The 12,435-nt window shown below is 57.3% G+C and overlaps 1 protein-coding gene across 1 annotated transcript; it reads left to right on the top strand.

The window, feature by feature from the left end:
* Positions 1–8,291: 8,291 nt before the first annotated feature.
* Positions 8,292–10,440, top strand: MEX3A (mex-3 RNA binding family member A). Its single transcript, XM_019510379.1, has 2 exons — positions 8,292–8,328; positions 9,102–10,440. Exons 1-2 carry the CDS (start codon positions 8,292–8,294, stop codon positions 10,292–10,294), a joined length of 1,230 nt encoding a protein of 409 aa, XP_019365924.1. The 3' UTR covers positions 10,295–10,440.
* Positions 10,441–12,435: the final 1,995 nt, after the last annotated feature.

Below are 12,435 nucleotides of genomic sequence, written 5' to 3'. Positions count from 1 at the left end.
TGAACTGTTTTGGGGATCATGTGACTTGGGGGGGGGGGGATCCCTGGCAGGGTTTGGGATTGAACCATCTTTGCTCTTGCCCTGCTCTTGACTTCCATTGCTTTGCTCCTCTCCCCACGCCCCCCTGCCCACCAACATCATCGCTGACCACAGTCTCGGTGACAGTGATGCTTTTGTTCTCCGGTACGGGCTGCATTCGGCGCGAGGTAGAATGGGGGTGGGATTTAAAATAGGGGGGCCACGAGAGAGGTCTGTATAGATGCTTCTATCTATACATCTCTATATAGCTGTATAGATACGCACCACACCCACACTGAAGTCACCCGCCCGCCCAGCCCCCCCTGCAGTCTTCTAAGTGTGGGGAAAAGAGAGGGGTTCAGGCCCCAAAGCAGAGTCAGTGCAGGGCTAAAAAATAATAAGGCTGGCAAGAGAAGTTTTGCCTTGGTAAAAGGGGGGGAGTAACTTGGAAGCATGGCTAGGGCAGGCTGCGGCTCCCTGGATGCCTTCTCAGGGGTAGCGCATCGAAATGGCCGGGGTAGGGAGTTTTGCAGCGTTCATCTGGGGGTGGGGGAAAGAAAGGAGTGGGTCAGGGGGGTTGTGACTTCAGGTGGATGCTCCCTGAGGAGGAGAAGGGAAGGAGGAAGCCTGCAGGGGGGTAGAAATGGCTAATTGTCGTGCATCGTTAAGCTGGAACGGGTTATCGGAACAATAGGGCTGGAGATGGCTTGGCTTCGGCACAGGCCTCTCGCCAGCTGCCTCGGGTGGGGAACCACTGGCTGCGAACCCCCGGGCCCCAGCTGGGGTCTGCCCCAGCAGGCCCCGCATCTGGGCTGGGGGAAAGCAGGCGGAGGGGGAAAGAGATGCCCTGCACCACTCACAGGGCTTTGCACCTGTGTGAAGCAAGCATGTGAGCAGAGGCGCGTGTTGCACCAACTTTGCAGGGCCGGCCGGTGCCGGATCAGGCCCCCTTTGTTTAATGGAGTTAAGAAACGGGGCTGGTCCTGAGGGAACCTTTTTCCAGAGCTAGGGAGAGGCCTGTGTGGTTCCCTCCTCCCTGGGGAAAGCCCTGACCCCAGCTCCGAAGGCAAGGGGTGTGCTCCGGACACGCAGGGCGGCTGCTGGGAATGGAGAGGGCCAGGGACCCCTGCGGTTGTTTCCCCACCCCACCAGATGTGTCCACGGACCAGATCCCCCCCAGCTGAGATGCATCAGTGCTGCTCCAGCCAAGACAACAAGCTGCATTCTCCTCCTCGAGTGGACACGCGCTTTATTCCACCGCTGTCCATGCCATTTACCCCAGCTGTGGATCTGGCCAGTGTTTACTACCACGAGGCCTCGAGTGGTGTCTTTTGGGGGCTGCTTTTGTTTGCATGGTTGGGGAACAAGGGCCGGGCTGTTAAAATCACTGCATCCCCTCTACCCCCCGCGCTTGAAGAACCATGGGAGGTGCTGGGTGCTGAGCACCACTAGAAGCCACTGGCCCAGGCGGGAGGGTGTTGTGTTGTTTGGAAAGCTCTCCCCAGACCCTGCACGGCTGGAAGAGGATGTAGCCGAGACGCCTGGTTGAAAGGCAGCAGGGGAAGAAACCAGTGCAAGCTCAGGATGCGTTGGTGGGGGCCCAGGAGCTGCAAGGGGGTGTGTCAGGATCCGGGGGGTCCCTGCATTACAGACAGATCCATGGATACATTGGTGCCCCCTGCACCAGCTCTTTCTTTTAGTTAATCTGGCCTTTTCTCCCCTGAAATGAGCCGCCGCGTTTCTAGATGCTTTACAACCCGGCCGACTTATCCCCTCCTGCAAGCTGAGCTCATGCACACGGACACGTGGAAGGGGCCTCAGCCTCGTCCGTGCTGCTGCCCCTTTATGTCTATTTTGAGACCTCCCCCCGCAATGCCTTTACGCCTCTGGGGTGATGGGCGCCCCCGTCTCGGTCCCGGGATGGCGGCGATCACACCAGACGAAAGGGTTTGATCGCGGGGGAGAGGGGGCGTGTCCGCGCCAGAGAGGCTGCAGGAAGTAGCCGTGCCCGCAGGCTGCGCGGGCGGGTTGCATGGAGTTTGGGGGGTGCGTCAAGCAGGCGTCTTCTCCCGGGAGCCTGCAGACAACCAGGGGACCCCCCTGCCTGTCTCCTGGGGCAGCCGCTCTCCTGCTCGGTGCACAAAGAGCATGCATAACACAGCTGTGCTGGGCCTGGGGGCACGGAGGGGATCCCCACTTTGTTCTGGGGTCCCCGGGGCTGTTCTCAGGTGCTCCAAGTTACCTCACGTCCCACCTTTTCCGTCTCCCTTTGTCCAGGCATCTCCCCTACCGACGGCTTCCCGGAGCTGCACGTGCTCGCAAAGTTAAAACGCAAAACATCCTAGCAGGGGCCGGCACAGGGGAGGGGGATGGGGTGGCAAGAATTCAAGGGGGCACGATGCCAGCCAGGGAGCCCAGGCAGTCGGCAGGGGACTTTGCGGGGCAATCAGGATTCAAGGGGAAGGCTCCTCAGCCGGATGGAGACACATGAGATCAGCAGGAGCAATGGGCACGATTCCCAGTTGCACAGGCCAAGGGGCACAGGTTGGCACCCCTTGTACTAGCAGCAGGGGCTATGTTGGGGTTGCCACCATTGGGCGTGTGGATGGGTGCAATTAGCAGTACCCATCCAACGCCGCCCCCATGACAGCATCCCTGACATAGTCTGGCCACCCCTGTCCGTCCAGCTGCCCGAGAGGCCATGTCCCTTGGCAGCCCAGGCGACAGAGCTCTTTGTGCAGGGCACGCTTGCACTCACAAAGAAATCTCAGGGAGCTTTCCATGGAGGAAGCTGGAGTGCTTTATCCCTCCCCTCCTCCACACACACCATGTGGAGGCAGATTGAAAGCTGCAGCTCCCGGTCAGCCCCCAATTTATCCCTGCAAGGCCCTTTCCATAGCTGCCAGGGGGGCACCAATTGCCCCACCGAGCAGGGAATCCAGCCTGGACTCCTCTGCCCTCCTGCACCTGGGAGGGAGGGAGAGCGGGATCTTGCAGAGACAAAGGGGAGGACACATGCTCTGCTGCGGCTGGCCCGTGGCTGGATGCACCCGCCGACCGCACGAGCCTGGCTGCGGCAGCCGGCGAGAATCTAGGGCAGTGGGAGAGCGGCGTGGCGCTGGTCTTTGGCCCTCGAGCTCCCCCTCCCCCCTTCCTGTCTTTGTCTAGCCATCCCTCCCCACCAGCCCCCTCCACTTCTCCCAGCCCAGCTCCTAGCAAGGTCTTCAGAGATGGAAATAATAATAATAATAATATTGATAAAAAAATCACTTGGTGACAAAGTCAAACCCAGGCTCACGCCACAGAGAGGCCATGGCACACCCACCCAGCACCAGAGCGCGTCAGCCTGATGCCGGAGCGGCACTGGTGTCTTCATGCAAGTTCCCAGCAACGTAACAAGGGGTCTATTGTCTGTGGGGCTGTGGCTTGGAGAAAACCTTTGGTGGGTGACAAAAATAAAGGGGTAGGAGGACTTGGCAGGGGCTTTTTCGGGGCGGGAGGCGCGCTTTTACCCCAACTGGGCTTAAGAGCAAAAGGCATTCAGTCGGCAGCTGTGTGCGTCTGTACGGATGCAGGTTGCATCACTGGCACGAGGCCCCTCTGCAGAGGCGTGCGGCCGTTGCCTTGCGCTGGGTTTTTTTGGGCGCACGTGCGTTTAAAAAACACGGCGCCACTACCACCACCACTAGCGATTTGACGCGAGCTCGGCCCCCTGCGCCGTTCGTTTGCTCCGCGATGCGCCCGGGGTACGGCGGAAAGCACCTGCCACCGTCACGCCCTGCATGCAGGCCTCACGGCGGGTTATTTTACGGGCCTCTGGTGTGGAGGAAGGCGATGGGCGAGGTCTGGATCATGGCAGAGAGCCGAAGCACCCTAATGCAGGCACACGCTCGCACGCTGGAGCAGTGGATCGTTGTTTGATGGTGAATGAGAACCAGGCTCTGAAGCCTTTTGTCTGCAGAGGCTGTTTGGACGCTTTAAAAAGACCGGGGGATGATTTGAGGCGCAGGGTTTGGAGCCAGGGGCAAGAGCCCCAGCTGGAACAGGGGTGATCCTGCCTCTGGCAGGGGGCTGGGCTCACTGACCTCTGAAGGGTCCCTTCCAGCCTTGCTTTTCTCTGAGTCGTGCCACTTTGCACCTAAAGGTCTCTGGTGGAACTGGATGTGTCTGTATCCAGTAGGGACCCAGAAGGGCCAGATTCTGCTCCCAATGGACTTACCCTGTGGTTAGGACTGGTCTTCTGCTGCCCTGCGACACTAATGCACATTGCAGTGGGTTCAGCAGTACCTGAGGTCTGCCTGCAGGCCAGGGGACTTTCAGCGTGAACAGGACTGGAGCCCCCATGGGCACCAGTGCCAGCAAGGGATTGTTCCATGTCATTGCACCCCTACATCGCACTGGTATAAGGGGTAGGTGCAGATGCAGCCCAATTCATTGGCTGCAGTGGGTGTTTGGATCAGGTATATATAAAGGGTAAAAAAGGGAGAGGATTTGGCTCCTAGCAGCCACACCTGGCCTTTCTCAGCCGCCCAGCCCCGTGGCAGGGGGGCATGTCTACACCAGACTCCTCCCTGGGACTAACTGCTGGGTAACAGAGGTTTAGTCCTGCGTGCAAGCGTTCATGGCTTTACTAAGGGACTTTGCCACCCTGTTAGCTCAAGTTAATTGTATCCCAGCCTCCTGCTGGAGTGCTTGGAGATGGGTGGGTGAAGAGCCTCGTGGTGGTAACCTTACCTCTGTGAGTTTGCAAGAGCCACAAGAACAATACAAACACCTTGCTCACAGTGCCTGGCAGGGCTCAGTCAGCTAGCAATCACCTTAAGATCCTTCCTGCAAGGCCCCTGCTCCACTTCCTGGCCCATTAACAACATCCATTAGCCCTCCAATAATCCCCTGGGTCAGTAGCTCCCAGACGTGCCTGGGTCACCCCCTCTGCTTTCCAGCTGTGGCTCCCTTTGCTCTCCTGTGTCTGGAGAGACAGGGCTCTGCAGTGACTCCAGGCACATAAGAAATGCTATCGAGCTAGTCATCACTGCTTTTTTTCCTCTTTCCTCTCCCCGTTTAATTCCCTTCTTCCACTTCCCCCATTCCTTCCTCTCCCAGGCTTTCAAAACGCACCCCAGGTCCCAGTACTGTTGTTGGTGCAACAATGTGCTAGGAAAAAGCAGCTCGTTAGAGAGAAGAAAAAGCCTCCAAAAACACACACACAAGGAAGAGAGGTAGAGAAATCCCAGCCCTGCTAGGATGCACAGGGCTGCATCCTGACCCTGCTTTATGCTGCCCCCCAAAATTGGGCAAGATCAGAATTGGGGCCCCTTTGTTGGCCCGAATGGCCTCAGCAGGTTCTGGAGCTGGTGGAGATCAGGGCTTCCTTGAAAGACCCAGGCGGGGTTGTACCCCTCGGTTGGTTTGCAGCCCCTGAGGCCACGGGCCACTGAATGGGGGAGGGAGGGGGAAGCTGCTGGGTTAATAGCTGCTGGGGGCAGGGGTCCCTTTCTTGAGTCTTGCAGAGGTTCCCGCATCTGCCCGTCTGGGCAAAGCCAGCTCCCCTATCCGCAGGCCACACCGCCTTCCTCCTTTTGTCCCCAGTGCAGCCCTCCCCCTCGCCTGGTCCCTTCTGCCGGTCCCGTTATCCTCCCCTCTGCATGTACGAGAATCCCCTTCCACCCAGCCTGGAGGGACAGGGGCCTCCGAGCCTCGGCTTCCTGCCACCTGTCCCTTTCCTTTGTCTCTGACCCTTGCCTTCGCCTCCTGGATGGTTTCCTAGCCGGCTGGACCCAGACCTTATCCACACCCACGTGCACACATGTGGCGCCCACCCACCCCTAGCAAACACGGACCTGTGCATGGGCCCGGCGTTCCTGGCACCCAGCTCCTTTTCACCCGAATGACGGAGCATTAGAGGCCAGCGTTCCTCTGGCTTTTCCCACCCCAGCCAGCACAGAAAGCTCATGCCCGAAGCAGCTTTCCTTGCTTTCCAACCAGCCACTGAGCCCATCACCCCCGGGGGGTGGTGGTGGAGAAAATGAAGGCATCTCAGCACTGAAGAGAAGTGCGAGGGAGGGGCTTTTTCCCTGTGGTTCGGGGTTTGTACAGCACCTTGCACCCCATCAGCCCCCATGGGTTGTGCTTGTCCGGCCTCCCCGGCCTGCATTAGCCGTTTTAAAAGCCGGCTGGACAAAGCACAGCCCATCCACTGCGGGGCACGGCTCAGCGGGGGGCGGTGGCAGGCTGGCTTGGCTCAGCGGGGTTTCCAGCTGGCCTAGATTTTCCAGGAATCGCCTCTATCTTTCCTCAGGTTGGAGCGAGCATCCCAGGCCCCGCGAAACCCACCTCGCGGCACAGAGGGGAGGGGGAGGGCAGTGCTGGCACGGTGCGGCATTGTTGTGGTCGGCTCTGCACAAAAGGCAGAACTGGGGAAAGCTCCTGCCCCCGGCGAGGAGGCGCAGCTCATCTTCCGCAGAGAGGACCCCAGGCCCGGAGCAGCTGCAGCAGAGGCAGGGGCTAGATTCGGGCTTCCCAAATCCAAGCCCAGTGTTGTAGGTGCAAAGCTCGGCCTTTCGAGTCGCATCCAACACCGAGGTCGCGTCCGTTGCACTGGGAATAAACCAGTGGTCCAAAGGGGGTCTTTGCCTTGCAAACACGAACCGGGGGTTCCCTTACCAGCTAAGGGATCAAGTGCCTGGAACGGTTAATCTAGCCCAAGGGCTCTGGGTGCCAGGGAATCACGGCTTGGTCCCAGGAGCAGCACGCTTGTGGATGCGCCAGGATGCGCCCCAAGAGACCAGCGCCACGGAGGGTCTGCATGGAGCTGGGACCAGCTCCCAGCCAGGAGAGAGGCTGGGATTTGGCAGGACCTGCCTAATGCCCGAGAGCCCTTTGTGTGGGGCAGACAGGGGAGCAAAGCCCTGGGAGGGGCAAGGTGAGGAAATGGCTTCTTCCCTAGGGAAGGGGGTGAGAGGGGGATTCATAGACATTAGGGCTAGAAGGGATCTTGTGAGATCATTGGGTCCATCCGCCTGCCCAAAGGGATGGTGGGGTGGGGAAAAAGCACAGGTCCCAAGCTTAGGTGCTACCAACCACTTCAAGAGCCAGACCCTGCCCACCCGGGACATGAGCCAGGCTGGATCCTGCACCCCCATGGAGTCATTCGCACCAGCACAAAGAGGCATGAAACAACCCCCACCCCTCCCGAACATTGCAAGCTCGAGATTCATTCTCAACCTCCAAAGCCTCCCTCCTGGTACACGACACAGGCACAAGAGGCATCTGCAACTGCAGAGCTCCCCCGGCTCCAACAGTCCCCCAGGCCCGTGGTGCCTGTACCGCATGCACCCACCTCCTTGGAGCTGAGCAGGAACGTAGCAGACTGCAGCAAATCAGCTCAGGACATCAGATGCAGCAGTTGCAGGAGCCAGAGAGCTTCCCCCCTCCTGGCAGGCCGCTGGAAGGAGCATTGTCCCCAGGTGGGCTTTAAATAGGGCCCCCCGATCAGCAGGCAGCTGTCCTGAGGCACCCCAGCTGGGTTGGTGGCCAGGGTCAGCAGCTGGGTCATTAGGGGCTGGGGTGAGTTACAGCTGGGACCCCTCAGCCTGGTGGGAAAGGCTTTTCTGAATGTACCTCAGGGCCTCTCAGGGGAGCCCTGGGCAGACCATCAGTTTCCAAAAAGCCAAAGTGACTTAGGCACTGGCGCACTGCGCTTTTGGAACTGCTGCCAAGAGGCCTGGCCAGCACTGTGAACCTGTCCACCTACACTGCAACGCCTGTCCCCAAGTCCCCTTCTCCAAGCCCCTCTGGCCCATTCTGAATGAGGGGTCCAGCTCCTAAATCACTCAGGCGCTTTGGAAAGATTCAGCCAGAGCAGTTTGTCCAGAGCTAGTCTGAGGCAGAAGCAAGACTCAGACCCTGGGTGCCCACCTACCACCCCAGCCTCTGCCTCTCAACAGCATCCTTTCTTCCCCGCTTCAGCTCTCCTTGGTGGGGTTCATGTCAGGGTCCAGCTCTAGAGGGTTGGGGAAAGGTGGCAGGGCAGCTAAGGGTCTCTGCAGACCCCTCTCCCCACCCCGGTCTGCAGAGCTGAAGGGGGAGTGATTGGGTCCAGGAGCCTTTTCCCTTGAGGATTCAATGTCCAGTGCTACCCAGGCTGATTGAGACCAGGACATCTATCCTCAGTCATTGACCCAAAGCTCTTGGTTCATGTCTGTGGCACATGGCAGTGGGGGGTCCCAGGCGCTGGATTCCAGGCTGGGGTCTCTCTGGCTCTCTTTCGAGGCATGCTGGCTGTGGGCTGGGACGAGCCAGACCCCTGCTGTACCAGCAGCTGCCCGGACAAGCCGCTTGGCACGAAATTCAGCATCCAGGGCAAAATCCCATCCCTGGGAGCAGATGCTGCAGATTGGGCGAAGTCCTTCCCTGAAACCCAGGCAGCTGGGACGGGGCTCGCATGTCACCAGCCCCGCTGTGCGCACATCTTCGTGGCTGGGGGGGATAGGGGCGAGGGGATTTGCTGCTCCATTGATTCCACTGCAAAGCTGGGCAGGGGGCTTCAGTGCAGCTGCTGCTCCTAGGGCTGGGATGGGGGCGCAGCTGCTGGCTACCTGGGGGGCAGCTGGGGGATGGGAGGGGGAAGAAAGGGGCTTCTGGTGTGGGGGAAGCAGCTTGGGATCTGCTTGACCAGGGATGCTTGTGTCCTAAACTGCAGACCTGGGTTACTCCTTCCTTGGGGATGGCTGATGGGCTGCAGGCTGGAAATGCACCTTTCCGTCACCCCCTCATTTCTCAGCTCCTCTGGTCTCCATGCTGGGAACTGGGCTAAGACCTGCTCAGCTCAGCTCGCCCCAGGGACCTGACACTGCTGCCCCTTGTCATCACCATAGTAATGGCCAGCCGGTGCAGTGGACAGCTTCCCATTTTCCCCCACTCCTGAATAGGGGAATAATCCCTCCAGGAGAGAAATGAACTGGCCTTTGGCAGGGTTAGGGTGCAGGAGAGGGGTACTCAGCCCCTGGCAGGATTGGAGCCTTGCTTGGAGCTTGACGGAAGTTAGCTTTTGGGCAAGCCTGGGCCCTAGGGTAGGGGTTGAGGGGAACTGGTCCTCGTGGGAGGGGAAGGGAGGAAGTCCTGTGCTCTAACATCTCCCCTTTGTTTCCTTCTTCTGCCTCTCCCCGAAGGCTGCAAGATCAAAGCACTGAGGGCCAAGACCAACACGTACATCAAGACCCCAGTGCGCGGCGAGGAGCCGGTCTTCATGGTGACAGGGCGGCGGGAGGACGTCGCCATGGCTAGGCGGGAGATCATCTCAGCCGCCGAGCACTTCTCCATGATCCGGGCATCTCGCAACAAGGCCGGCACCACCTTTGGCAGTGCCCCAACCCTGCCGGGCCAGGTCACTATCCGGGTGCGTGTGCCGTACCGTGTGGTGGGCCTAGTGGTGGGCCCCAAAGGTGCCACCATCAAGCGAATCCAGCAGCAAACCAACACCTACATCATCACGCCCAGCCGGGACCGGGACCCCGTGTTCGAGATCACGGGGGCGCCGGGCAACGTGGAGCGGGCCCGGGAGGAGATCGAGACCCACATCGCCGTGAGGACGGGCAAGATCCTGGAGTACAACAACGAGAACGACTTCCTGTCCAGCAGCCCCGACTCGGGCATGGAGAACCGCTACTCGGAGGCGTGGCGGGTCCACACGCCCGCCCCGGGCTGCAAGCCGCTCTCCACCTTCCGCCAGAACAGCCTGGGCTGCATCGGCGACTGCTCCGTGGACCCCATCTACGAGACGCCGCGGCTCAACGACCAAAACGACTTCAATTACGGTTACCTCTTCCCCAACTACGGAGTGAGCAAGCAAGATCTGTATTACGGGGTGCCGGATTCCAGCACCCCGATGTGGGCCGGGCAGGAGAACACCAACCCCGTGTCCGTGCTCTTCTCCAAGCAGCAGCGGTCGGGGAGCACCGGGGCCATCCACCCCAACTCCCACCGCTCCCCGTCCTCGTCCATCCAGGAGCCCAACCTCTCCAGCCTGCCCAGGAGGTCGCAAGGGGAACCCTTGCAAGGCTTCTCCAAGCTGGGCACCAGCACCGTGGCCCGGACGGCCGTCTCCAGCAGCCGGGAGTGCATGGTGTGCTTCGAAAGCGAAGTCACGGCTGCCCTTGTGCCCTGCGGCCACAACCTCTTCTGCATGGAGTGCGCCGTGCGGATCTGTGAGCGGACCGACCCCGAGTGCCCTGTTTGCCACGCGGCAGCCACTCAGGCCATTAGAATATTTTCTTAAAGAGACAGGACGGGGCATGGGGCGGGGCAAAAAAGGGGTGGGCGGGGCTTCCAAAAGAAATAAATAACTAACTAAATAAAAGAGGAGGAGGAAGAAGGTGGTCCAGTAATACAAGTGACATCCGAAGACCGAACAAAATGAGAGAGTAAAAAAATAAAATAATTAATTTAAAGAGGAACAAGAAAGAAAGAAAAAGAAATTATTTTACGAGCAATGTAGGTTATTTTTACAAAAAAAAAATTAATAAAGAAAAAGGTGATTATTATTAAGAAGAAGAAGAATAAAATGAAAATGAATAGAAAAGCCAGAAATTTCCAAGGGGCAGATGATGTCCCGGCCTGCGAGAAACCAGGACTCTGAACGCACAGATGGAAAAAAAAAAACCAACAAAAGAAAAACGTGGTTTTGTTCCAGTTTGGGTTGTTTTCTTTTGGTTTTGGCAGTGAGGTGGGACTCTCGGCTTTTCCATCCACCGAGCTGGGGGGTGGGGGTCATGCTTGATGTCAGTTTGGTCTGAAGCTGCCCCCAGCTCCCTTGCTCCCTCCCCACCCCTGGGGATATGAACCCGACGAGTGTATGCAAACTCAGTGGAAGAATCAAAGTGGAAAGAAAAGGAAAAAAAAAAGGATGATGGGGAATGAACAAAAAGGCAAAATCATCAACCTCTGGGAACCTGTTAGAGTGAGGGCACAACTGTATTACCTCAAAGATTTAAACAAAAAATGACACAGCAGCTAGAGAACTTTTATTATTTTCTGGTTTTTTTTCCTAAAAAAAAAAAAAAAAAAAGAAGAAAATCAGAAAAAAAAAAATAGAGAAATGAATGAAAACGATGACGCCGGTGAAACTGAAGAACTTATTGGAGTCGCACTGGGTGCCGTGAGTTTATATTCGTATTCTGAGCCAACGCAGAGTTTGGAACTAGGTTACTTTTTTTTCCTTCTCCAAGCAGGGATGTCTTCATCACCCGAATCAGGAGTCGCTAACAGGGTATTTCAAAAGTAGTCGCGTGCTCCCATCCAAGGGGGGAATATACTGACTTCCACGTTTCCATACGTCACTCTCCAAGCAATGCCAGCTGCAGCCGCACACACACACACAAGTGAGGCTGTGCTTTTCTGTTCTTAAAAATATAGAGATATATATATTTCGCACCAAAACCTAAGAAAGACGATCATGCAATACCGGCCATGCGCCCTCAGCAAGCCAACACACATCCTGACAGACAGCAAAAAAAAAAAATAATAATAATAAAGAAACCAAGTTTATAGATATAATTTTCTTGTCGTTTTTAAACTGGACCAAAACTTTTGTTACCCAAAACCAAGTAGGGAAAATAATAAAGAAGAAGAAGAAGAAAGTATTTCTTTATGGACCAAAAACCTCTTCAATTTCCTTAACCTGGATCTCCAGAGGTTGCCGCTTTTATATATTATATTTTTTCCAGAACAAAACAAAACACAAAAAAAAAAAAGAATCTGAATTGCCTTGTTGAATCATGTCAAGACTCCTGGTTTTGTTCAATCAGATACTTTTTGAGCCACTGGGATGTTGGGGAGATGGGCTTCAAAGCTGGCTTTGGTTGCAGGCATCAGCCAGCGTCTTAACCTAGGCAGGTTTGATCAACCTCGGATGCCAAAGGGGCATGGCGGCAAAGTTACGCGTGTTCAATTAACCCACCCGAGTACCTCTAGGGCGAGGCACGTCACTCCCCAGCACCTCGGCAGGCGTGCGTGTGCACTCACACGCTCCCACACCTGTTCTTCACTCGGTCCCCTCCTTCCCTCTCCCCCACCAGCTTCTACTCGCAGCTCCGGACCCTCGCCTGGAACCGCCAACCAAAAAGCTTTGCAACTCGGGATGGAGACGGTTCCACCGCCATGGCAGGAGTAGCCTGAGATGGGTGGTTTTTGCCCCTCGAGTTCCAGGAGATGGTGGGTTTCGTCACGACGCGTTCTCCAGGAAGAGCCCGTTTTCCTCCTGACGGCGGTCTGGGCCCTGCCATCTGTTCGGGATGCGCCCACAGTTGAAATCCCGGCACTGTTCAAGAGCCTTCTCCGGAGAGCGGGCACAAGGCGCTGGGTTAGCATTGGAGGGGGTGGGCGGAGGGAGTATATTGTCCGGGATGGATGTGGATGGAA

This window comes from Gavialis gangeticus, unplaced genomic scaffold (assembly GCF_001723915.1).
Source record: "Gavialis gangeticus isolate Ggan-Ray unplaced genomic scaffold, GavGan_comp1, whole genome shotgun sequence".
Taxonomy (NCBI): Eukaryota; Metazoa; Chordata; order Crocodylia; family Gavialidae; genus Gavialis; species Gavialis gangeticus.
This window is presented reverse-complemented; position numbering and strand designations above follow the sequence as displayed.

Excerpts from the sequence above, each read along its gene's own strand:
- MEX3A (XM_019510379.1), top strand. The coding sequence starts at position 8,292 with ATGCTGGCTGTGGGCTGGGACGAGCCAGACCCCTGCT. Across the intron at positions 8,329-9,101 it reads GGACGAGCCAGACCCCTGCT|GGGAACTGGTCCTCGTGGGA; the intron begins GTACCAGCAGCT and ends GTAGGGGTTGAG.